Source organism: Notothenia coriiceps, unplaced genomic scaffold, assembly GCF_000735185.1.
Source record: "Notothenia coriiceps isolate Sejong01 unplaced genomic scaffold, NC01 NC01_scaffold00026101, whole genome shotgun sequence".
NCBI lineage: Eukaryota > Metazoa > Chordata > Actinopteri > Perciformes > Nototheniidae > Notothenia > Notothenia coriiceps.
The window spans coordinates 94,697-118,229 of NW_011358802.1; the positions used below are offsets into that span (position 1 = coordinate 94,697).

Consider the following 23,533-nt stretch of genomic DNA (forward strand, 5'->3'; position numbering starts at 1 on the left):
TGCATAATTTAAAGTCTTTTAAATCAACTTTTTTTTACCAATTCCGATGCTTTGTTTGAACTAGCAAATGGCCTTCACCATGTCTACACGCCTTAATTCATTGAGTGGCTGCCATATATTGTTGTGTTAACTAGCAGTTAAATACCTGATTAAGTTAAAATATTTGAGGTGTAGCATTAATAACAATTCATTATATTACCAAAAAACAAGCAGCAGGTCCTTCTCGGTCTGGGGCATCCGAGCAAGTCATCAGTTTTGCGCCGTTGAAAATCTGGCATTTAGTTAATTTTAAATGATACTTAACATTGCTGTCCTTCTCAGTTTACAATGAAATAGGCTATGATATATCATACCACAAAAAAATGTAAACGATAGCAAGAGGCCTAATATTTCAGCATTCTAAGGTCAAGTTTGATTCTGCAATAGGGCCAACAGGCAGAGATGGTCATGAACCAGGGAAGCATAAGTGACTTAATGTGACAGCCCACCACACTTTATCCATGGCAGCCCTGAGAGAAGAGCCTGCCGGATCGCCAAGGCCTCCATCTGTCTGCGGCACTGCGAGGAGTATCCGCTATCCTCCACACTCACACTCTGCCCCATGCGGGTCTGCTCCATCCACGCCAACGCTGACTCTGCTGGTGGGAGCTATATTTACAAACAGCTGCCGTGGCACACAGTGGGTAGAGTACCATGAGAGGAAGGAGGAATACTGACACACAATTAGTAAATCAGTTATTTCTTTGTGTTCGTCTACAAATGTTTCGTTGACTCTGGCAAAAAATGTGTGGATAGCAATTTCTGACAATGCACCACATAAAAGCAACATACTGAGCCAATATTATAGGATTTTATTTCAATATGTTCTCTTTAAATGAAATATAAATGGACATTTTGCAGGAGACTAACAGGCATATAGAGGAGCATCAGTCATAAAACACAACATAGCAAAGGGCACATTTCTAAGCTAGACAGTATGCCATGTGGAGCACAGCAATGTTGCAAACACTTATAAAATAAAATTTAATTAGAGAAGCCCACTTTGCGCGTTGGCTATTTTATAATTGAATCTCTTATAACCGAACAAATATGTATACACAGAAACAATGCAATTGTTTTTGCATAAAACACATCTTTCCGAGAGTTTCACATTGAAGCCTTCCATTTCTTCAATCCATTTTTTTTTCTTTCTGCTTCTTTCTCACAACTGTGACCTCCAATTCCCTTTCCATCACCTTTCTCACAGGGGGAACACCAGAAACCCGGAGAAAGTGGAGTACTTCCAGCCTCCCATCAGGTTTCCCCTCTCCAATCTGAGATAAACCTTGTCCCCCTTCTCCATTATCACCAGGCCGGCGTTAGTGGCGGCTTCTCTGGTCACATCCTGGTCACCAGCGAACGCTGAAATCATAGGCCAGCCGTTCAACATCAAGCTGACCTAAGAGAGAGAAAACGAAGGGATTATGGAGTGCATGTTGGTTCAATGCAATAAAACAAAAATCATCATAGTTGAGGTTTCTACCTGAATAGTTTGTCTATTGTAGGCCTTTACAACATGGAAGTTGAAGCTGTACACGCCCCTTCTTGGCGCCAGGAACACACTGCTCTCCTGGTCAAAATGATTGCCCACGTTCACCAAAATCTGATGCAACAGCAAGGGAGGGTGGAAAAAGGGGCACGGCACTTGTGTCATTATGTTCTTCCACGCAGTTAGATGTCAGGCCACACCCAGATACTGAGTCATTTTTTTCCCTACAATTCCATCGCAACAGCAAAGCTCAACATTTACATGAAAATGCTGGCAGGTCTGCACTGTGAGTCTGAACGTTTGTTGTTTACCTCTAACTTATTTTTAACATGGCATTGTAATTATCTTGCTTTTTTTCTCCAAAACTACACATTAAAACATTTTCCAAGTACTTAGCAGATGACCAAGTAATTGTTTTGCAAGTCACAAGTAGGTCTTTCCACTCTGTCAAACATCCCTTTTGTGTTTTGAGTCATGATGCACGTTTGGAAAACTCTAATTTGTTTTTTGGCTACCACATATTTTTTGAATGCAAATGAAATTGTCTTTTGTTTATTTATTTCCAACTGTCACTCAGTAACGTTACATTACTTCTTTGTGAACTACTGCAACTTGATTGAATGCTGTCGGATTGGTTTGAAGAAGAGGATTTAGAGAATTTAGTGTTGATTTACTGAGAGTAAATAGCTTTAACATTGGAGCAAAAATGCTTATTTAGCTTGTGTTTATTATTTCATTTATCATTATTTATTTACACCATGTTTATTTGTAATTGGTTATCACTTCCGGCATTTGTCTCATGGTTGATTGTATTTAACGCACCTGTTGTATGTTGGGATCTGTTGAAAGACAGAGGGAAAACTAGGTTCAGACAATTACTCTCCACTGTATGGTCCCACTTTAGTTGTTGTTTGTTGAATTTTTTTACTTTAACTTAGTACAAACTTCTATTTGAAAAGGGTCACAGTGAAGAGCCCAGTCTAAGCCTCTGAGCAACTAAATTCATTGAGAATGTTGTCCCTAAACAAGGGCAATTGATTTGTTGGTTAGGGATTTTTTAAATCTTTGGACTTGGGGAAAGTATCAATTCCAAGTTTAAACACAAGTCATTCATACATTTCTTATTCAAAGTTGAGTTGCAGGTCTGTTTTGATTTTGTCGATTTGTGGCTTGAATCTGACTTGAATCTACGTCATGTGACTTGATTCCACACCTCTGGGTAATTTGTCCTCTCATCGTCAATGGGCTTTATTTGACCTGGAAAATAACAAGCATCCTGTTATCTAAATACAAAATACTCACATTATCAAAGTAGATAATCATGGTGCGGTTGCTCATGTCTGTGGGCTCGTGGTTGGTCTGGCGGCTGGCTGAGAAGGCCACCCTCCCGGAGCCGGAGCGCACCGACATGCCCAGGGCGTTCCCGGAGGGCTCGGATGAAGGAGTGGAGTCGCATACCACCAGGCACTTCCCCTCCAGGATGATGGGCTCTGTGTCATTCTGACCCCTGGACTCCTTCGGCCCCCACAACAGCAACACCCCCAACAGCATGGAGAGGTCAAAGGTGACCGACCTGCTGTGCATGACTGAACCTGGCGTGTTTACTCCAATATCTCTAATTGATTCTACTGTAGGGATGTGTCAAACACAACTTGGAATGAAAACAAACATGCTACAGTGAAAGAAAAAGTGTGTGGTAAAATGTTCCAAAGTTTAACCTCTTATGTAATTTTGTCTGAAGTACATTAACATGCACCTACGCAGCAGTAGAAGCAGCGGATGTGTCTCACAAGCAAATTATATTCAGGAAAAATATTTAGAATTCCTCCCTGGCCATAGCCGTCAATCACTCCCTTTCTGTCTTGTCTTCTGAGTTTACTTGTTTGCCCACCAGAAATCCCAATTGTGTTCAGTGTCCTACGTGCTGTGTCAGCAGGGGCCAGAATGACAATCACAACAAAATTCTTGAATCGGTATTTTCAAGTTGATTTCTTTGGCAAAAAGAAAACCTGACAAGAAGGCAGAAGATATGTAGCTGAGAAAAAGGAAAAAAGGTTTGCAAAGTGAGAAAAGATCCAAGTTCAGACTTGAACTGATGGAGATGGAGAGGGGGTGAAGGATGGTGGGGGATTGAAAGATGCTGATGATGAGAGGTGAGAAAAAAAAACAGATGAGGTAAGATTTTGGAGAGGTGACAAGCAAAGGATGTAGGACCCAGAAGGGAGTGCGAAATAGAGAGGGTGTGGGGGAACAACTCCACTGAGTGACCATCTGTCTTTTACACGTATCCCCCCCCCCTCCTCCATCCGACGCTGCTCAACACAAATTCCCTCACACAACATACATACTCTTGTTCTCGCTTTTGCTTTTGTTTCACACTTACAGACACAAATATAGGAGCTATACATTAAAAAAAAATGGCACTGTTGATTAACTCGTAGAAATGTGACATTTTATACAGGATAAGTTTAAAACAGTACATTTTTAAATCATTTATCGTTGACTAAGACGTGTGAAAACATCTCCTTCATAGCTTTAATGAAATTGTTGTCATCGCACACAAATATATACAGTTTTCTGGACTGATAAGATTCATATTATTGCAATATTATAAACTATTCAACTTAAAACAAGTGTTCTAAAATGACCCGGATATTTCTTTATAGTACTATCCCTAAGTGAATAGAAAATAGATGATCACCTGTTTCCTTCCGAATATTCTTGTATTCCACACCAGGTGAAAAACAGTTGTTATATGGTCAAAAAATCCACGTTCTCTGGCTCCTCTAACATATTATCTCTCAGCACGGCAGTCAGTGTGATCGTAACCAAGCCACAGTATGCTCTGTTCCCTCTCTCTATCTCTCTATCCTTGTCTTTCTCTCAGCCAACCCCCCCCTTTCATTCTGCTTCTTTCTCACCCTCCTCTATGTTACATCCACCCACTCACCTTTACAGTGAAATAAAGAAAAATTGCAAAATAATTGGGGAGGTGAGCTGCTTCAAATAGCCAACTTTGCGAGTCAGTGGCAGTTGTTTTTCTTTTTCTTTTTCAAATAATTGATTCCTTCCTGTTTTTCAATTAGAGTTGGAAGGGTTTAAATGCTCTTTCTTTCACCTGTGGAGTGGAAAATCTTTACACCTCCTATGCTTCATGCAGCTAGGGAGCATGTATTATGAGACTGGGTTAATGGAACATAGCATACATTTCTCTGTGAGGATATTCGTTTCTTTTACATACAGACATGTAATAGCTGAAAATATTTGTGTCATTTGTTATTTTATAAAAGGAGCTTTCAGTCAGAACTGAGGAAGATGCTTAAGAATGGATGGAAAGCATTTCAAAACATCTTACAACCTTCTTCATACAGTTGTTATATCTAAACCAATCCAACCAGACCAGTCATCTGCAGTTTTGATCGCTGTAGAATGAAAAGCACACAACAATCTTGCAATTTGGTTTCCAAAACCTATTAGAGTCTTTTCAAAGGAGCCTCTTCAGTTGCTTTCCTGTTACGATGCATTGAATGTTCCATTCTCAAATATCTCTGATATTTCAATATCAATATCACCTGATCTAGGAAATATGGTTCTGTTCTTTGTAAAGATGGGCACAGGCTGAGATGTAAGGGGAGAGAAAAATTAGAGAGGCTCAAAGTTCCAGTTAGCTTCCAGAAATAAATCAGCAGCGCTTTGTCTTGGCATGGCTTTGTCTAAGTTAAACCAGCATGGTACCAGTCAGCGTGTTTTCTCCGTCCCCCTTTGTTTTTTTTTCCGCCTCAGACTTTGAGGATGGTGATGTGACTGTTGAGCTCAGCTTTGTAGAGTCCAAAGCCCAAGCACACGGGCTCAGTGAACGTGGTGGAAAACGTGTGGAGGTGGGTCAGGTGGTTGGATGATTTCACCTCGGAGAAGGTGATGGTGCCCGCTCCGTAGTCCACGGTGACGGAAACACGGTTGCCCGTCATTTGGTACGTAAGGCGGGTCTTCCTGTGATTGTGCCAAGCAGCCAACTTCCTGTCGTGCTGCTGCGTCAAACTCCATGACACCTAGACGTTTAACAACCACCTTTTAAATCCAGGAATATGTCCTTTTGGTTAAAACTACAGCTGAAACAATGGATTGTTTTCAGAAAATCAAGTACCAACAATGTTTAGGGTTTGATTCAACAGAAAGTCACCTTGAATTTAAGATGCATGATTGTGATGATGTGTGTTAATTGTATGATGTGCTGTATGTTGTCTTATGTGCCGGAGCTAAAGACACATTTCCATTTTATCCAAATGTAATGGATACTAAAGTAATCTGAATCTGAATCTATTAGTAAAGACTAAAGATCTTCTCTGTTTTCTGTGAACGTACCTTTATGTGTAAGACTGTTTGTCAGAGAACACAAGCAATTTGAATTGTACACTGGGAGATTTCTATTGGAATTTCTGTATTATAAATGGTGAATGGACTGCATTTATATAGCGATTTCTACTCTTTGCAACCCCTTAAAGAACTTTACATAAGTCAAGGATACATTAACACAATGGTTGTGGGGGCTGGGAATGGAAGCACTGACCTACCAAATGGTAGACAACTACCCTACCATCAGCCAGAGCCATTTCCGATCATATTTTATAGACCAAACCTTCAACACTGAAATTATGATGTGACATATATCAAATATGAATGGCTAAATGCTCTAAATTGAACAAACACCCTTAGCATATGTACCTTATTGTTCCCAAAGGCGTTACCGTCTTTGCCTTTCCGCCGAATACTTCTATAGCTGACGCCAATGTCCCAGAATCCCTCAGCTTCCAGCTCCCAGTAGTGAGTCCCAGAGGCGATGGTCTGGGCGGTGAGGACCTGCGGCCAGTGGTCGAAACGTTCGAGGTGAGCAGGGTGGGGTTGGCGGTTTCGTACCCGCGTCACAGAGCGAAGGTCATCAGAGATGCTCAACAGAGGATGGGCTGTGTAAGTGTCCAGAGTCAAACGACTGGTCACTGTATGAGAGAAGAATAACATACGAAGCAAAGCAAGGAGAGAGTTAGAGGCAGCCGTCATGCTCGGCTACTCTAAAGGCTGTACGTTTTTTTAATAAATAAATATGAGGACAAATCTTCAAATCTAGCTCTTGGTAAAAAAGTAATAAAAACAATTTTCCAAAGATATTCAAGAGGCCTTTTTAAACTTGTTGGGGTTTTCCCTTTCCTGTAGTGTCATATACGTTGTTTAGCTTGAAAATGGTCTGCAAAAGGCTACAATTCCAAGTCCCCTTTCTTTTCCACACATTCCACCCCATCCTGAAACACCTCCATTGGACTCCTTTTTTTACTTCTGTAACTTAATGACATCACTATGGTACACTTGTGCTTCTATCGGCCACAGCTCCAACACATTGTAGGTGATGGTCCACACTACTGCATTTAAAAACCAGCACCGCAATGTCTTTTCCCAAAAAGGACCTGTTAATTTAATATAATCCAGAGAACTTGTTGTAAGAATTTTAATATAGAAACTAGCTTATTTTTACTGTATCACCGTATTATTTTAGATTTAAATAAATTAGGTATGTCACCCATCTGCACTCACAGAGCTCCCTCTTGAGTTCACTGAGGCAGCGGAGGGTGCCGGTGATGAAATCTCGATACTTGCTCTCTATGTCCTCCAAGATGTGTTTCCTGTCCAGACTGACGGCATCAGGGACATAAACTGGGCTGTCCAGGTCTGCTAGTAACCTAGGATATAAGACAACAACACATGCTGCAGGAGAGGGACTATCTTGTTGATGAGCAACAAAATATATATATTTTTAAAGATAAAAGGCATGTATAGTGTAATCGTTACATCTAGTGATTCTAACAGACAAAGACTGCATCAACACAAATAATGACACGGTTTTGTTCTGGACTTACTTTGTGTCGTCCGATTGAAAGGCCTAGGAAAGAGTCAAGGACAGCCGAGAAAAACATGACAGAAAAGAGTTCATTTACAAAAGAAATTGCAAACATCCCTTACAGTCCAGCCCAGCAGGATAAGAAAGCAAACAAACAAACACAAAGAGGAAGCTTCACACAAACATATAACTAAACACATCTGTGGGAATGTATATGTGCCATTTTTTCCCAAGATGTATAAGCTCATGCAACATAAATCATGATGTTTGAACGGCTCTGCTGCATAGCTCAGATTCTTGATAAGCTAAAACGTTTTGATGACAGCATCTTCTGTGTGTTTTTGTCTCTTTTTTTAAAGATGAATTGGCTTTGTGCTAAAATAAATAACAGCTTAAAGGCCCTGAACATCTTTTTGCTTTAATTAGGCAGGACGACTTCCAAAAATCTAGGGGGGGGGGTGACTTAGGCAAAGTTTTAAACATAGGCTAAAGTCTACCAGGGGTCCCAGCCTTGAAGATAAAATGTCTCCATAACTGTCAAATTTAGAACCATTTTGGTTATTTCTTGTATTAGTTTAGTGCATTTTTGTCTGTTCTCTTTCCACTGGTTTGGGCCTAAACATTGTGTCATTAAATAAAACTGTAATCAGGATTTAGCAACATGTGGACAGCGGCTGTGGTTCAATCCCCTGAGCCTAATATCTGCGTCTGTATAAATGTGTTTAAATGCTGACATGTGTTGTTGTAAATCCCTTTGAATAGTTGCACAAGCAAGAAAGGCGCTACGCTTCTAAATGCTGTCCATTTACCATTAACACATTTGAAACCATGGCACATTCAGTCAGTTATTCAGCAATGTTAATACTTTATCAAAAGTGTCCTCCATTCAGTTTTCACCATCTGAGTTAAGATATGCTAGGTAAACATAGGATACACCAACAAGTTGTGTCTATTTAGACAAAACCAGCTCAAACTTAATTGCCATAAATGTGAAAACTTTGGTTACCACAATCTTGTCCTGTTCCCTACAGATTCTCCATCCTTGAGCATACATGTGTTTTGAGAGATAAGAACCAAAGACATGTTTTGAAAGAGCCCTTGAGCCATGCCACTTGCATTGCTAACGGTTAGCTAAAGGACAACTGATTGAGCTTGGTTGAGCACATCAGAAGCTAAATTGTTTTAGGTTTTTCTGCATGACTGACAACACTGTATCATCATTATCCACAGTGGCTACCCTACTTATAATATAATACATCAGAATACATGCATTTGTATGTCAACAGATCAAGTGTGTACATCAGTGTGTCAGTCCTCACCCAGATGAGCAGGAAGGGGTCAGTCTCTGACAGCAGCGAGGCCAAGTAGTACTGGATGCTCAGCGCCTGGCTCATGCCGTCTCTCACCTTGGAGCAGTCTTCATGCACTCGCTCTATCACCTGCTGCCTCTCCCTCTTGGTGATCTCCCTCAGAGCGCCTACCAGCTGGGTCACCTGGATCTGCAGGTCTGAGCCCAGCCGCTCCACCTGGGAGATGTCATCCATCAGGGAGTCCTGAAATCAGTCGGGAGAGATTGGTGCAAGATCAGCGATTAAATATAATCAAAAATATCTAATGCATTTGAAAAAATTCCAACTCACTGCCATGGTTGAATCAATACACTCATGCTCTTTGAGGATTCGCTCTCCATCTTTCATCTTCTCCTCTGCTTTGTCTAGCAGAGTTTGGAGAATGACCTGGGGAATCACACTTATATGAGCCAATGCATGAACTGTGCACTGAACATTTTTAAAAAACAAACACATTTTCTTCCAGCTGACCTTCAGATCCTCTTCCACCTGTCTCAGCGCCTTCACTTTGTGCTGAGCGTGACTTCCGTCCAGCAGACAGTCTCCACATACGTACTCCCTGTCATCGGCGCAGTAGTATCTCAGTATCTCTTCGTGGGTCTGGCACTTTCGCTGGGAGAGGTCCCCCAGCGGATCCACCAGCAGGTGGGTGCTGAACGCCGGCCTCTCCAGATGGGGTTGGAGGTGTAGGGCACACAGCGACACTTCACACCTCAGGCAGGTCTTGACGGCCAATGGTGGCTTTCCTTCCACCGCTTCCTCTGGAGGGCAGCAGTCACACAGCACCTCCCCTTGCTCCTCCTGACACTGGGGGCAGTTGAAGCGACCTTTGACCTCGCCCTGCCCGCTCCAGGCCTCGCGGATGCAGGTGGGGCAGAAGCTGTGACCGCAGGGCAGAGGGTGGGATTTGCTGAAGCAGTCTCGGCACACGGAGCAGGTCAGCTCTTCCTCCATGGACGCCATGGTGGGCGGATCACTGTGTATGTGTCACACAAGGCTACTCATTATACAGTTTGTAAGACAGAAACCAGATACACAATGATTTGGATTCCTGTGAGTAATTGTACGTGCTCGGAAAATGTAACCAAGTTGTGGATTTATTCACACAAATTGAAAGACATTATTTACAAATGTACCTGCTGCTGTTATACGTAAGAATGTGAATTATAATGCGCAGTTCTTGTTGAGCTGGTGGGAAGTTTACTCCAACTGTGCACGCTGAACAGTAATCCTGTCTCCTGGGCTTTTGCCTACTGCGCTCTATGAATAGAATACTAAACCACCATTACTGGGAAAATGTTCTGAGGTTGGACAAAAATAACACTTCATATCCTAATGGGTTTAAGTGAGCGTTAATGGCGTTTAAAATGTAGACTTGCTGGTTATCACATTAAGGATAAAGGGGTAGCAACAATGAACATGAGCGTTAACTCCACTAAGCACAGTTACAGGGGATCAGGAGATCCTCCTTGAGAGATTGTTGGCCGGATTTACTCTCAGCACATGCTCGGCTTTCACATCTTTAACTACGAACACACATATGCTTGTCTGAACCGAATTTAATGTGATTTTTTACAAACTAAATGGTGTTTCTTACCTGGTGGTGCCCTGGTGTTTGCCGACTGTGGCCATCGGTGAGGGTGAGGGTGAGTGTCGCGTGTGGTCAGTGTTGTTGACCGAGGAGGCTAATCCCAAAAGATCCACCCACCCTCGGTGTCTGCTTTAGTGGTTTGCACCAGACTCAGAGAGGTCACATGACCCTGGAGGTGGCCAAGGGAAAATTATTAGGTAACTTTGAAGTTAACTTTACATCATCTTTTGGAACTGAAACGGTGACTACTTAACACGTCATATGACACTGTGAGTGGAAAAAACATCTCCCTGTCTGTGTTACATCACAGTTCAGCAACCTCTCTGATAATAAAGTGTGACTTTTAATTTGTCTTTATATTCAGTGTGCAATATCAACCTTAACGGGACTCTATTATGTTCATTTTCAGCTTCATATTTGTATTTTGTGCCTCTACTGTGACATGAACTTTTGGATTTTAGCCTTTGCAGACCATTTATATTTATATTCCATACACATCTGTATTTCTTTCTTAATAGGTAACGTGCATAGCCACTTTAACAAAAATCCTCCCACTTCCACCGATTCTGTTGATCAGAAAAATACTGTCAATATCACTGTCAATGGCTTAAACTTCACTTTTTTACCATCAGTTAAGTCAGTGTTTCTCAAAGTGGGGGGCATGACAGGGGGGGGGCAGAGACCAGGAGGAAAAATTGTTATGACAAACAAAAAAAAAGACGTCGGCATGACTGGCGGAAGTAACACTTAGACACCTTAGAAACCTATGAGCGCGCTGTAGGACACAGGTGTGTAATGTACATTTTGAGGATGGAAGGTCAATAGGCGGCATCAGGGGGGCGCTAAGGGGTGCTGCAGGTCCCCCTCGGATAGCCATAGCACCCCCTAAGCACCCCCAATAAATGTATGTATTTTTTATTAGTATGTATGAAATTCATAATTTGAAAAATGAATGATTCGAAAATAATATGCTACAGTACAGTACAAGTACGTCTGGGTCTCTGTGTTTAATTCAAGCTCGGTTCTGTGTGTGTGAAACGAGCCATTTTGTGTGCGTGCGTGTGCGTGCGTGTGCGCGCGCGCGAGCGCGCGAGAGAGAGAGAGAGAGAGAGAGAGAGAGAGCACCGGTACCGGACAGGCCGGAGATTGTTGTTGTTAGCATCTGGTGCTAGCTAGCTACGCTAACGGATATAAGGAGCTTTTTCAACAACAAGGTGGACGGAGAACTCTCGCCTGTCAGACTGAGAGGCTCAGATAACTCTCTCACTGTTTAGATTACCCACAGCACCCCCAAAAGAAAATCTCTGGCGCCGCCACTGAGCCTGCAACCCCGTTTTGAAGAAATGTGCAGTGCAAAACAGGCTCATTGCAGCCACTAATGCTATGATAAGACACGCTTTTTTGCCAAATATCAGTATTTTCTATCTTTTCATTTTTTTGCACAGATTGCAAAGTGGCAAAGTATTATAACTTATTGTTCTAGCAAAGGGATTGCACAATTGTATTTATTTTTTTGAGCACACAGACAAAGTGATTTTTTTATTTTTTTGAAAGGAATACTCACGGTGATATTGATGTATTTTTAATAAATGTTAACTTGGCCCATTACGTGACTATTTGTGTTGGGGGGGCCCAACTTTTTTTTTCTCCAAAGGGGGGCCTGACAGAAAATGTTTGAGAACCACTGAGTTAAGTTAACCATGACTGCACCTGCACACACAAGAACACTAGTTTCACTTCCCTGAAAATGTAACTGTAACATGACCAAGTAATTCAACTTTCAATGTTAAAATAAACTTGTTTCCCATACATGATAGCATATAAGTATGTAACATATTGGTGAGTGTTAAAGGTGCTGGTAGACCTTGTTTAATATATGACACTCTGCTTCTGTCTTTCTATGTCCGGTATGATCAGTATCTAAGCCGATGTTATAGCTTTCAGATATAGCTGTGTTACTGACATTACTGGGTCAGTTAACTGACTTTGCTGACTCTTCTCTACACAAGCAACGAAAATAATCTGGTGTAACATATTGCCTTAATGCACTGAGCTTTATTTGTGTGTACATGGTTACAATACGTGTTGGTGTTGTATGTGTGTGAATCCATAACTACTGGGGCAAAAATAAGTTGCATGCACCCTTTGGTGCCTTCATGTTCCAAAAAAGCACAGCAAACATGCCCTCTTGATTCCCCCTTTGGTAGATAAAACCTTATAACATGCCCTTTACTCTTCTAGGAGAACACTTGATGTTTGAAGTGTGTGAATCATCTGTTTCTCATAGCACATGCTTAACTGCTTGAATATCTGACTTACTTCACAAACCAGAGATGCCAATTTTTAAACCAGGGCCCATTTCACAAAGTAGGAAAAATAAGTAAAGTGGAAAACTCATACCATTCGGATAATGCTGCAAAGGTTTCAAAAATAATGTGTATGTACTCCTGGGGTTTATGTTATTATTATTAAAAATGATCAGGTAGATCATAGCACATTTAAATATGAGCAACTCAAGTTTATTGTAAAACATGTTGTCTTTGAGAGACACCTAGTGGCTTTACTGATGTAAGACCACAGCAAGGTAGTTAAGGCAACACATTGTATTGTAAATATAATAGTAATCAAAATAAATGTGCTATTCTATTTTAAATGTCATCATCGGGGAGGTTGTTAGGTATAATGATATAATGACTTTGGTTTGTTTTGCATTTAATGAGATGTAACCGTCTGAAGCACTAGTGTGTTTTACCTGATCCTGACAGAAGTCTTACTTTGTTCCTTATGTAAGACTATATATTGTCATGCAAGCGGAAAGACTAGAATATAATGTTTGCATCTTGATTCGTCAGAGATTACATGTGTCAAGGTCATTCTTGAGGCACTGAATAGATGATTTATCAAGCTAAACTCAGCCCCATAAGGTCAAATGTATTTGAATGAAGTAAATCAGCCCTGCACAGTCAGTCCCACTCCATCCTAATCCAATCTAATCCAATCTCAGAACAAGTCAGACTACATTTTAAATCTACACTAAATCTAAAACAATCTTGCTGATCCAGAAAGACTTAACAAACCGACATATCTATAGCCACATGCTACGACTAGGACTATAAACAACATTCAGACTTATTATTGGCTTTAATAAAACCTATATATTTCCAGTGGACAGGTATTGTCTCCAAATGACTTTGGCTGTAAACAAAGTATGCTTTCAAAGTTCCAAAATAGCTCACTAAAGACTGTAATGAGAACTCAATGTAAATATGGGGATAACACGTAGTACCAGGAATCCAACATTTAAAAACTCACTGAGACGAAATGTGATTTTTTTATTAAAATATGAAAAATATGAAATATGATTTGTTATGATAACCTGGGGGGGCGGGGGTACAATCATGCACACCTGTACCAATCTCCCAGTCAGCCTGATTGAGCCCAGCTGTGTGGCCGGGCCTGTGTGACATGCACACTGAGAGCCAATGTGGAGGTAACCGTGGTCACTGTTTCCCAGAGGACCGTCTGGCGGCGAGGGCCATTAATTATAAGAGACAGGCAGACAGACAGCTAGCCTGCTAAGCAGACAGACAGACAGCCAGACAGTACCGCAGAGAGCGCAGACAGGCCTGACAGCAGCAGGCCCCGACAAATACAAAGAAAAGAGGAAGAGCAGCACGCACGGCCAACAAAATAATCCTCCCCGTGCAGCGAGTAGCCCGCAGCACCGCCCCTGCTTCTCCTCCCGACACAGGACAATCAGTAAATACATTCAGGCATAATAACCCTTTGTTAAAAGAGAAAGAAACGCGATTTGCGACGGAGATAAATAATTGAAAAAAAATGCGGCTGTCCGACTGCGCATCCCTGAGTGTGAATAGGGAATTGCTGCGCCAGTGTCCCGGCTGAGAGACGAGAGCCGATCTTACCCAACCTAAGCTCCTGAGCTTTTCCCCCCGTGTCATTACACAATATCGCTGCCAAAAATCATCGTTTCAAACATGGTAAGTTGTTTTTGTGTTATATTTAAAGCGGTTGTGTCGGCGACGAGCGGCCTGTGGGGGAAATGCACATCCGGGACTGTATTTTTTCGAGAAGTCATAATATTTTATGAATCATAACTTGTTATGATGTGGGAGCGCGCCTGGCGTGCAACAGGTCGCCGTACAGTAGCGGGGACGCGCATCTCTCCACCGTATTTTGCGCTTGTTCCAAACATTGGTCTAAAAAACACGTCCGACCGTCGTAATGGCAAGATGGCACGAAAAATACGAATGCGTTGTTGGCACAATAGAGTTCTGGTTTAAAAAAAGCAACGATATTCTATCTTTTGACTGTTTCATAACAACTATTGGAGTTCTCACTTCTTTCTCTTTGACACATTAGTATCGATTACACAATGACGAGCATGTTTATAGGTTAATAGGCTAATTATTTTCGTTTTAATCATTTTATACTGCACGGAAATCACTGCTCGATTTACATATAAAAAGTGTCCATATATCCACTACGGATTAAAACACAATTCCGGAGGTCAAATTTATCATATTACAAATAAATCGCTTTTACAGTAAACTGTCCAACAATGGAACTTGAAGACCTTTTCAAAAAAGAATAATTTTGATACATTATTAGTCGATTTGACTGTAATCGGCTATAACATTTAGACTATATGTCAAACCTTGGATGCATTTTATTATTCTGCCCAAGTCTTAGAGAGACAGGGGGGGGGGGGGGGGGTGTCACAGGGCCTGGGTGAAAAATGATTTTCCTCCTCACTCTGTGCCTGTGTCTTTCTTTCACTACCTCTCTCCACGTGGTAAGCGGTGGGGATGAGGGTGAAAAGGGAGCATTGTGCCTCCAGTCAGTGGCCTTATGTGTTGGAGAGGCTCTAAGAGGGTGATGTTCACTCAGCTGTGCTCCCTCTACGCCATTGTTGCAAATTCCACCTCATTTCAGCCACTCTGTTTACTGAGCTCACACAGTAGCCTGTTCTAGAGGCGACTGGAGCACAGACACCTCACATATCACACAGCCTGAATAGACTAGGATATGGGCATGTGAGGCCTCTGACTTAATACATTTGGTGTATTGTAACAAAAAGTAAAACGCAGAATTATTTTAACCAAGCTGTCTTAATCCTAACCGTTTCATTCTGTTACACACTGGTAAACACACACTGTGTCGTCCAGATGTTAGAGGATCATATCAATAATCGGAAGCGCAGGAAAGGGCCTTTATGTGACGAACTTGAGCGTCAATGTGCGAGGGTTTACTAAAGCAAGGCAGTGGACTCTTGGCTCCTCAAAAGAAGGGGTGTTCACTCGCCATTTGAATGCAAAGTAGTGGATGAACAAGTGGGCTGTGTGTGTGTGTGTGAGGGCGTGCGCGCGCGCGCGCGTGTGTGTGTGTGTAGGAGGGCCAACGGTGAGTTTTGAGAAAAGGAAGACTTGTTGAGAGAAACTGTCACACATGCGTCTTTGGCACTTTAGTTCTGTTTTTCTTTCTCTGCATCATAATGCCATCAACGTGGACAAGCTTTATTGAGACTAATCAATCCGGAGGGTCCATTGTCACATTTTTTGAGATGATACTTTAGGTTTTCTTCTATTTTTTCCCTCTTAGTAATTTAGATACCTACTTTTTTCAGTGCACAGGGAGAAAGAATAAAAGTTGTGTGTTGGCCAATGCGCCCCTGCGTCGGTCCCATCCTGCAGAAGCATGTCCCGTCGGAAACAGAAACGACCTCAGCAGCTTATGAACCAGACCCTCGGTGCCTGTCGGATACTTGAGCATGGTGAGAATTAGACTATATATCAATAGATTACTCATTATTCAGTGGGATTGGTTTCACCTCAAATAATTAACTTTACCTCAACATGCAGAGATTGTTCCAGTTGATTTGTCATTGGAATAGTGTATCTAATGCATACATTAAACTAACAAATTAACTTTTTGTAAAACTTGTTACCTATAGGATGTCTTGCCTAACCTCTTATAGGAAATACCGGTTTTAGAATTGAAATGTAATCGGTCACAAGAATATTGTTGATTAGGAGGTAGTTATTTTATCTCCATTTCTAAATGTTTGTTACCAGAAATATTAAACATTTACATCCATTCAATTTACATTTTGTCATACATGAACGCTAAGAAGAAAGAGAAGCCTTGTTGGAAGAATTGGCCTACAGACAGTCTTTAATTCATTCTCTGGTTGATGCCATTAGCTGCTTTATTTTCCCTACTAAATACAAATGTCTTCACTCCTCATCACTGCCACTGGTTCAAAGACGCAGACCACCCAGAATAGGGGGATATACAGTAAATCTCCAGAGAAACACTTATTTAAAAACAATGTATAGTGCATTTGAAAATGTGTTTACGAGAGGCAAGATACTGTGGTTGAAGCAAAAAGATGAGAAGGTCAAGTAAAAGGAAACTTTGTGAGGCACTATAAGGTGCTCAAACTGCAATAGCATTAGACCCTATTGTCCCCTTTCAGCTTTGTTGCTGGGCACTGAAGCATGAACATACCCATGAAGGAGTGAGTGAGTGTGAGTGTGAGTGTGTGTGTGTGTGTGTGTGTGTGTGTGTGTGTGTGTGTGTGTGTGTGTGTGTGTGTGTGTGTGTGTGTGTGTGTGTTTTAACATTAGTCTCTTGTCCTTTTTTTCCGGCTAAGTTAGCTTGTTGATAATCTGTGAGTCGTCATGTCTGTTTTTGGGGCTGTTTGTTTTCTTTTGAGCCACCTCTCTTCCTCTGCCTGGCCCTAAACCAAATCAGGAATGCGACCTCAGAGTGTTAGAGGTCAAGTCTGCCAGCCAATCAGGCTACCAGTACAGTGTCCAGTACCCACGCAGGACCTAACCCTTAGCACCACTCTGGACTACTGGGGGGCAGGGCTCTTTCAAGGAGATGAAAGAAAGACAGCTTGAATGGAGGAGGGAAGAAAGCGAGAGGCGCAGGGATGGGAGAGTGTATGGATGTGGCTTCTTTTTATTTGGGAGGGGGTAAGGTAAAGTCCATTGTCTTGTGTTGCCCTGGAAACAAGGTGTGTGTGTGTGTGTGTGTGTGTGTGTGTGTGTGTGTGTGTGTGTGTGTGTGTGTGTGTGTGTGTGTGTGTGTGTTGTGTGTGTGTGTGTGTGTGTGTGTGTGTGTGTGTGTGTGTGTGTGTGTGTGTGTGTGTGTGTGTGTGTGTGTGTGTGTGTGTGTGTGTGTGTGTGTGTGTGTGTGTGTGTGTAAAAGAAAACAGTAGTGGATCATAAACTAGTGTAAATTAATCCCAGAGGTTAAAAAGCCAATACATCCATTTCCAACACATTAGTCACCTAATAAGATAATGTACTTTATGTTGTGTCCTATATCATGGAAAAGATTGTAGACCATAATGTAAACTTTTATTATTTTGTTTTCATTGACGGTGGTATGATTACATTTAGTGTTTCTTCTTTCAATTTTCTTAGATGACAACTTGGCAATGAAGTCAAACTCCTTTCCATTTATCCTGGATTCTCCCTTGTGCTCTCCATCGACCTCTCTTCAAAGCTCCCAGCTGCCCCTCGCTGTCCGTTCATTTTTCAAGGGCTCTCAGACCCCCTCTTTACCTACTGAGGGTCCACTGATATCCTGCTCACCCAGCCAGCCCTCCCACCAGCCCCTCAAAGACCCAGGACCCCCCCTCTCTCCTGACTTCCCGTTCTCCTCTCTCTCGTCCCAAACTCAATATCCACCCTTTCAACAGCCTGGTTGCAACCCTACATCTTCTGCAAGTGCCCTCAGCCCCCCCTCCCGAAGCGCACACATGGCCTCTCCCAAGTTGGGGCTGTCAGCCACCACCACTACTTCTTCTTCCTCCTCATCATCCTCTGCCTCCCTATGTCCACCGCCACACCCTGGAAGCCCTAGCCGTGTGCCTGAGGGACCCCCAAGTCCTGTTACTCCAATACCTAGCCCAGGAGTGACATCAGCCTCAGCTGCACCCTCTAGGGCCCAACTGAGCATCGCCCTTATACTGGAGGAGCTCCGGGTCCTTCAGCAAAGGCAGATCCATCAAATGCAGATAACAGAGGAGATCTGTAGACAGGTGCTACGCCTCGGTGGAGCCTCCTATACCATAGACACACCCTCCCAGCAACTCCTCCCCCCCCTGCCTCAGCTCTGCCTGGAAGGCAGCAAAAGGGCAGCCAGCCCAAATACCCAGCCAACCACACCTCAGCCGTCCACCTCTGTTGCTCCTCTCCTGGCATGTTTCTCCTCCCTGCTCCCTTCTCAGGCAGCCAGCAAACCCACAAAGCCAAGCAGTTCCCTGTCTCAAATCCTGCAGCCCCACAAATCCCAGATGGAAGGGATGGGAGGGACTGGAGGGGCTCATGGTTATCTGAGGGGGATTTCCCGATCCTCGGCACCCCCCACCTCTTCCTCTTCCGCCATGTCCATGGCTTCTTCCAGCTATCCGCTAGCCTTGTCATTAGCTCTCCCCACCCGCTATCTTCATGAGAAATCTCCAAATACCACTTCAGTGACTGGGCACAGTGGGCTGTCCTTCCTAAACTCATCCCTCCCCACATCCGTATCTATGGTCCAAAACTCCCAAAATGCCCTGCAATCTTTCTCTGCAGGGATAGAACCTTCCTCTTCAGGCTCTGCCTCCACAGGCCGACTGCAACATGCCTGCCGCTTTTGTGGAAAAGCATTCAGTAGTGACTCTTCCCTACAGATACATCTACGCTCGCACACAGGGGAACGACCCTACCAGTGCCCAGTGTGCCTCAGCCGCTTCACCACAAGGGGCAATCTCAAGGTGCACTTCCTACGCCATCGTGAGCAAAACCCAGAGCTCTCACTTTCACTCCTGCCACCATCCTTGTTTGGAGTAGCATTAGGACCCACTGGGGGGGCAGAAATGGGACAGAGCATGAGCAGTAGTAGCAGTACTAGTGGCATGAATATGATGCAGATGAGGCCAAAAGGCTGGCCTGAGGATGAAACATGTGGAGATAATGTGGAGGGCAGTGGTACCAGCACAGGCTTTTCTCTGGGAGCCTCTGGAGGATCTACTCCTTCTTCCCTACCCTTGCCCCCTAGTGTAGACCTGGCTTTGATTTCCCACTCTCTTCTGCAGCTTAATAGGGCTGCGGCTGTAGCAGCTGCAGCTTCTATCGGCGCATCCCACTCCTCTTCTTCAACTTCCTCCTCTTCTCTGGCTACCTCCCTCCTCTCCAACCCTTCCATGTCATCGTCTTCCAGCCTCACAGGCTTATTCAAGGGTGCCAAGCAGCAGCACTTTGATGAAAACACTCCCCCTCATGCCCCAATGCTTACTCCTGCTGCATACTCCCAGCTAGCCCACCTGCCTAAGCTCCTTTTCCCATCTGTCTCCACGTCTTCCTCTACCCCTACTGCACACTCATCCCTCTACAACCATGCAGCCTTGGGTCTGATGCGCAACCAGCTCCCCTCTGCCCCAGGCTCCAACCAACTTGCTTCATCTAGCCATTCTCAGCTTTCTTTTCCTTTCTCTTCATTTCCTAAAGTCCAAGGTCAAACCACCAACACTCAATCCTCCCTGCCGTCAGCCACTCCTACATCTGAAACTTCAAAGCTGCAGAGGCTGGTGGAAAAGCTAGAGAAGGCCCCCCATTCCTCATCTGAATGGCTGTCTTCCTCTACTTCCTCCTCCATTCTTGAGATGTTATCCGGAAGTGCCACTACCTCTTCAAGTTCAGCCAACAGTCGTTTCAAAAATGCAAACACTTCGACCACATACGTCATGGCGTCCCCACCATCTTCGACTCGTGCTTCCACTTCTGTTGCAAACTTCACCCATGAGATGGTTGCTGCCCTAGGCATGAGTGCCAATGGAGCGAGTGCCATGGCAGGGGGCTTGCTACCATCACTAAGCATCACAGGTCCAGCTGGTAACCTGACAAGCAATCAGTGCGGGGTGTGTCTACGGGTCCTGAGCTGTCCAAGAGCACTGCGTCTGCATCAGGCGACACACCTCGGAGAACGCCCTTTTCCATGTAAGATATGTGGCAGATCCTTCTCTACCAAAGGCAGCCTGCGGTCACATCTAGCCACTCATCATGCCCGACCTCCAAATGCACGTGTCCAGAACTCTTGCCCACTGTGCCAGCGTAAGTTTACTAACGCTCTAGTGCTCCAGCACCACATCCGTATGCACCTTGGTGGACAGTTGCCAACAGATGGCACGGAGGATCCTGCACATGGGATGCCAACTGAATCTATGGCAAAACCTGAGTCTCAATCCCAATCGACTGACCCAAATACTGTCTCTACTAAAACACCTCCTTTAGCAGGCCACTCTAGGAGCCCAGCCCCAAGCTCACAATTTCAATCTCCAGCAGTTGACCCGGTTCCTGTGTCCGGCAGTACGAAACCAGTTGAGTTTGGGAAGTCTGGGACCTCCAGTCCTGACCTTATTCCCCCCTCTGACCTTAGCCCTGACCCCTTCATGAATCCCACCACACAAATTCCACCCCCAGGCAGTGTGGAACCCCCTGTCCTTTGTGTCAGTGCCCCCTTGCCAGTCTCTCAACAGACAGAACAAGCTTCCCAAGTTAGCAAAGATAACCAGGTTGAGCAAGCTACTAACAATGTCCAACATCCTAAATCCAGCCCCTCACCAATTTCCTCCACTGTTACCAAAACACCAGTTTCATTGAACGCTATGGAAGTAGACTGTGGAGAAGATGAAGCAGCCACCTCCTTCGAAGCCCTTTGTGGCTCCAGATCAAATCTGGAGGACTATAAAAGCACACCTGCCCTTGCTGACCCCTCTGCTTACACCTGTCCCAGTACCTCCTCTGACCCCAACCTGAGTCAAGATATAACGAATGTTATCGCAACACCAACCTTAGTATCAGAGTCTGTCTCCCCAAGGCCCCAATCACCAGAACCCATGGAAGAAAACAATGACGAGTCTTCTCCACCAGCATCACCAAAGCAAGACAAAGCAACTATGCCTGACGAGAACCCCAACATGACGTCCACTGTGGAGACTGCTGACACTATTGGTGCTGATGGAAAAGGCGCATCTCAGAGAGATAGCACGTTTGTGAGGGAAACACGTCAGAGCTTTCATTTTGGTTCATACGGGAGGGAAGAGCAGACGGAAGATGTTAAGATTAGTGGATTGGCTCCAATTGAAGCAATGGATGGTTCTGTCCCCATTAACCTTGCCCCAACCCTCCCATCCCCGATGTCTCGTCCTGAAAAGAAGACGTATAGCTGTGCTGAGTGTGGAAAAGAGTATGCCAGTCGCAGTGGACTGAAGGTGAAATACCAAAATGTTGATATTAAAACGACAAGTTGGCAGAGATGTTTTAGTACAGTGCTTTTTCAAGAGATTGACACAACATTTGACAGATTAATTACAGAACTTAAGTACTAAACTACTTGGTTTAAATAATGACTTTATGTTCGCAGGGGCACATGAAGCATCATGGTGTTGCATCCAAAACAACACGTCCACCAGTCCGGAGTAGTCGTTCTTCAGCTGACCAACTTTCTTCTTCTACATCGATGAATTCCTTGAACATTCCAGCCACCAGGAGCTCAGCGGGCTTCTGGAACCAGTACCAAGCTTTCCTCAACACCAGTAACGAGCCAACTGATGATCCAACAGCTGGCAGCCAAGGAGAAAATCAGTCGGGACGGTCTTCAAAATCACCCATTCATTCTCAGATGGATTTGAAATCCAATGAGGAAGCTGAGGAAGAGTCTAGTGAAGAGCCATAACTCAGCGTGATGGCTGAATAACGTTTGGCTGTTTCCAAACAATGGTTACCTTTTTGGTGAAACTGTATGAACATTTGCATAGTAATGCTTCCATAACACATTTCAAGTACCTGTCAGGTTCATAGTCAGAGTAATATGTTTGTATGTGAAAGTTGTGATTTGACCAGCTTGGTCTTGTGTAAAAAAAAAAGGAAAAAAAAAAAGACGACTTATGTATCAATAAAAATATTAAGTAGTAACAAAGTTCAGATTTTGCTGGATTTGATAAAAAGTGACACTTTCATTTTCCAGTTGAAGTTGATAATAGTGTGTTGCACATTCTAACGTAAAAAAAAGAAGAAAAAAAGAGCATCACTGTTGTATCAATGTTTAATATCAGACCTGGGTCAAAAAATATTAGGGTGCTCTTTGTTTTAACTTCCCAGGCACTTATAGATAGGGTTAAACAAATAGCCTACACTAAAATAATAGTTTCAAAATAATTTTGGGTCAGTGTGTAAACATTTCGGTACTTGTCTTATTGTGCCATGTACCAAATCGGATCCAACTGGCACCAAAGGAGGCTCAAGCTAACCAAAATGTGATTTCTTGCAAGTGCTTATCGACCTAGGTCTGTTTTTTATATTATGCATTATCATAGCATTCTTTCCCTCAAGCACAGAAGGAACTCATTTAAATGAGGAAATTAAGAAAGCAACATTTTTTGCAAGAGCACAAAAGGCCAACACACTGAATGTGTTTCTGTCGCTAATATTACGTCTTTTGTCGCCCATCTTGTGGTTCAGATAAGCTCCTCACTTATGTCATTGTGATTTACAAGAAGCACAGCAGCAGTGTTTGTGAACCCAGTATGGACATGGTCTTGTGTGTGACCTTTGACCTTTAGTTTGTGAATATTTTGATTGTTGTTTGGTCCAAAAAGTGATATCTGTAACACTTTTTCAGCTACTAAAACTTTAAGTTACTATATATCAAAAGGCTATGTCTGTTTGTTGTAAGCTGTTTCAGTATCTCCATATTAAAAAATATTTGGAAAAAAATATCCAGCTGTAATTGGTATACTGACTTAATTTCCACGTAATTATGCTTGCCTTGGGTCAGGTGTCTACTCATGACGGCCATCATCCCTCAGTCACACGTCACTGATCTGTTTTCTCTGCCGAGACAATCAAAGCTCCTTCTCTTGTATCACATCAACCAAAGGGAGAGCAGGAGGCCAGCTGTCTTTCCTTAGCTGTGGCCAACACAGCAGCTGAGCTACAGTATGTGCACACATAAAGTGGGTAAAAGGAAGATTGCATCTAATGTCTTCAACATTTTAATCCAAAATGTGTCTTTGAATGCACGTGCACACACATAGGCAACATGCCCACATCAGCCTATGCCATGTCCAACCCTTAGCTGCCATTAAAACGAACAAATGA

General features: G+C 43.3%; 2 protein-coding genes across 7 annotated transcripts; one reads left to right on the forward strand and one right to left on the reverse strand.

Annotated features, from left to right (window-relative positions):
• Window positions 1-836: 836 nt before the first annotated feature.
• Window positions 837-10,501, reverse strand: LOC104956581 (cerebellin-1-like). 5 transcript variants are annotated; one of them, XM_010784083.1, is made up of 9 exons: window positions 10,362-10,498; window positions 9,236-9,740; window positions 9,056-9,151; window positions 8,735-8,968; window positions 7,435-7,457; window positions 7,112-7,257; window positions 6,251-6,522; window positions 4,230-5,577; window positions 3,396-3,537 (listed from the first exon to the last, which is right to left on the reverse strand). In XM_010784083.1, exons 1-8 carry the CDS (start codon window positions 10,394-10,396, stop codon window positions 5,308-5,310), a joined length of 1,581 nt encoding a protein of 526 aa, XP_010782385.1. In that variant the 5' UTR covers window positions 10,397-10,498; the 3' UTR covers window positions 3,396-3,537; window positions 4,230-5,307. The 5 variants fall into 5 exon arrangements, with proteins under 5 accessions (XP_010782388.1, XP_010782385.1, XP_010782383.1 ...); XM_010784081.1 differs by having other exon boundaries at window positions 3,396-3,563; XM_010784082.1 differs by having other exon boundaries at window positions 3,396-3,668.
• A 3,369-nt stretch (window positions 10,502-13,870) lies between these two features.
• On the forward strand, window positions 13,871-23,151 carry sall2 (spalt-like transcription factor 2). 2 transcript variants are annotated; one of them, XM_010784087.1, is made up of 4 exons: window positions 13,871-14,356; window positions 16,003-16,149; window positions 17,813-21,645; window positions 21,798-23,151. In XM_010784087.1, exons 2-4 carry the CDS (start codon window positions 16,074-16,076, stop codon window positions 22,107-22,109), a joined length of 4,221 nt encoding a protein of 1,406 aa, XP_010782389.1. In that variant the 5' UTR covers window positions 13,871-14,356; window positions 16,003-16,073; the 3' UTR covers window positions 22,110-23,151. The 2 variants fall into 2 exon arrangements, with proteins under 2 accessions (XP_010782389.1, XP_010782390.1); XM_010784088.1 differs by lacking the exon at window positions 16,003-16,149.
• Window positions 23,152-23,533: the final 382 nt, after the last annotated feature.

Excerpts from the sequence above, each read along its gene's own strand:
- sall2 (XM_010784087.1), top strand. The coding sequence starts at position 16,074 with ATGTCCCGTCGGAAACAGAAACGACCTCAGCAGCTTATGAACCAGACC. Across the intron at positions 16,150-17,812 it reads CTGTCGGATACTTGAGCATG|ATGACAACTTGGCAATGAAG; the intron begins GTGAGAATTAGA and ends CAATTTTCTTAG. Across the intron at positions 21,646-21,797 it reads CCAGTCGCAGTGGACTGAAG|GGGCACATGAAGCATCATGG; the intron begins GTGAAATACCAA and ends TTATGTTCGCAG.
- LOC104956581 (XM_010784083.1), bottom strand. The coding sequence starts at position 10,396 with ATGGCCACAGTCGGCAAACACCAGGGCACCACCAG. Across the intron at positions 7,458-8,734 it reads ACCCCTTCCTGCTCATCTGG|GCCTTTCAATCGGACGACAC; the intron begins GTGAGGACTGAC and ends ACTCTTTCCTAG. Across the intron at positions 5,578-6,250 it reads ACGCCTTTGGGAACAATAAG|GTGTCATGGAGTTTGACGCA; the intron begins GTACATATGCTA and ends TTAAACGTCTAG.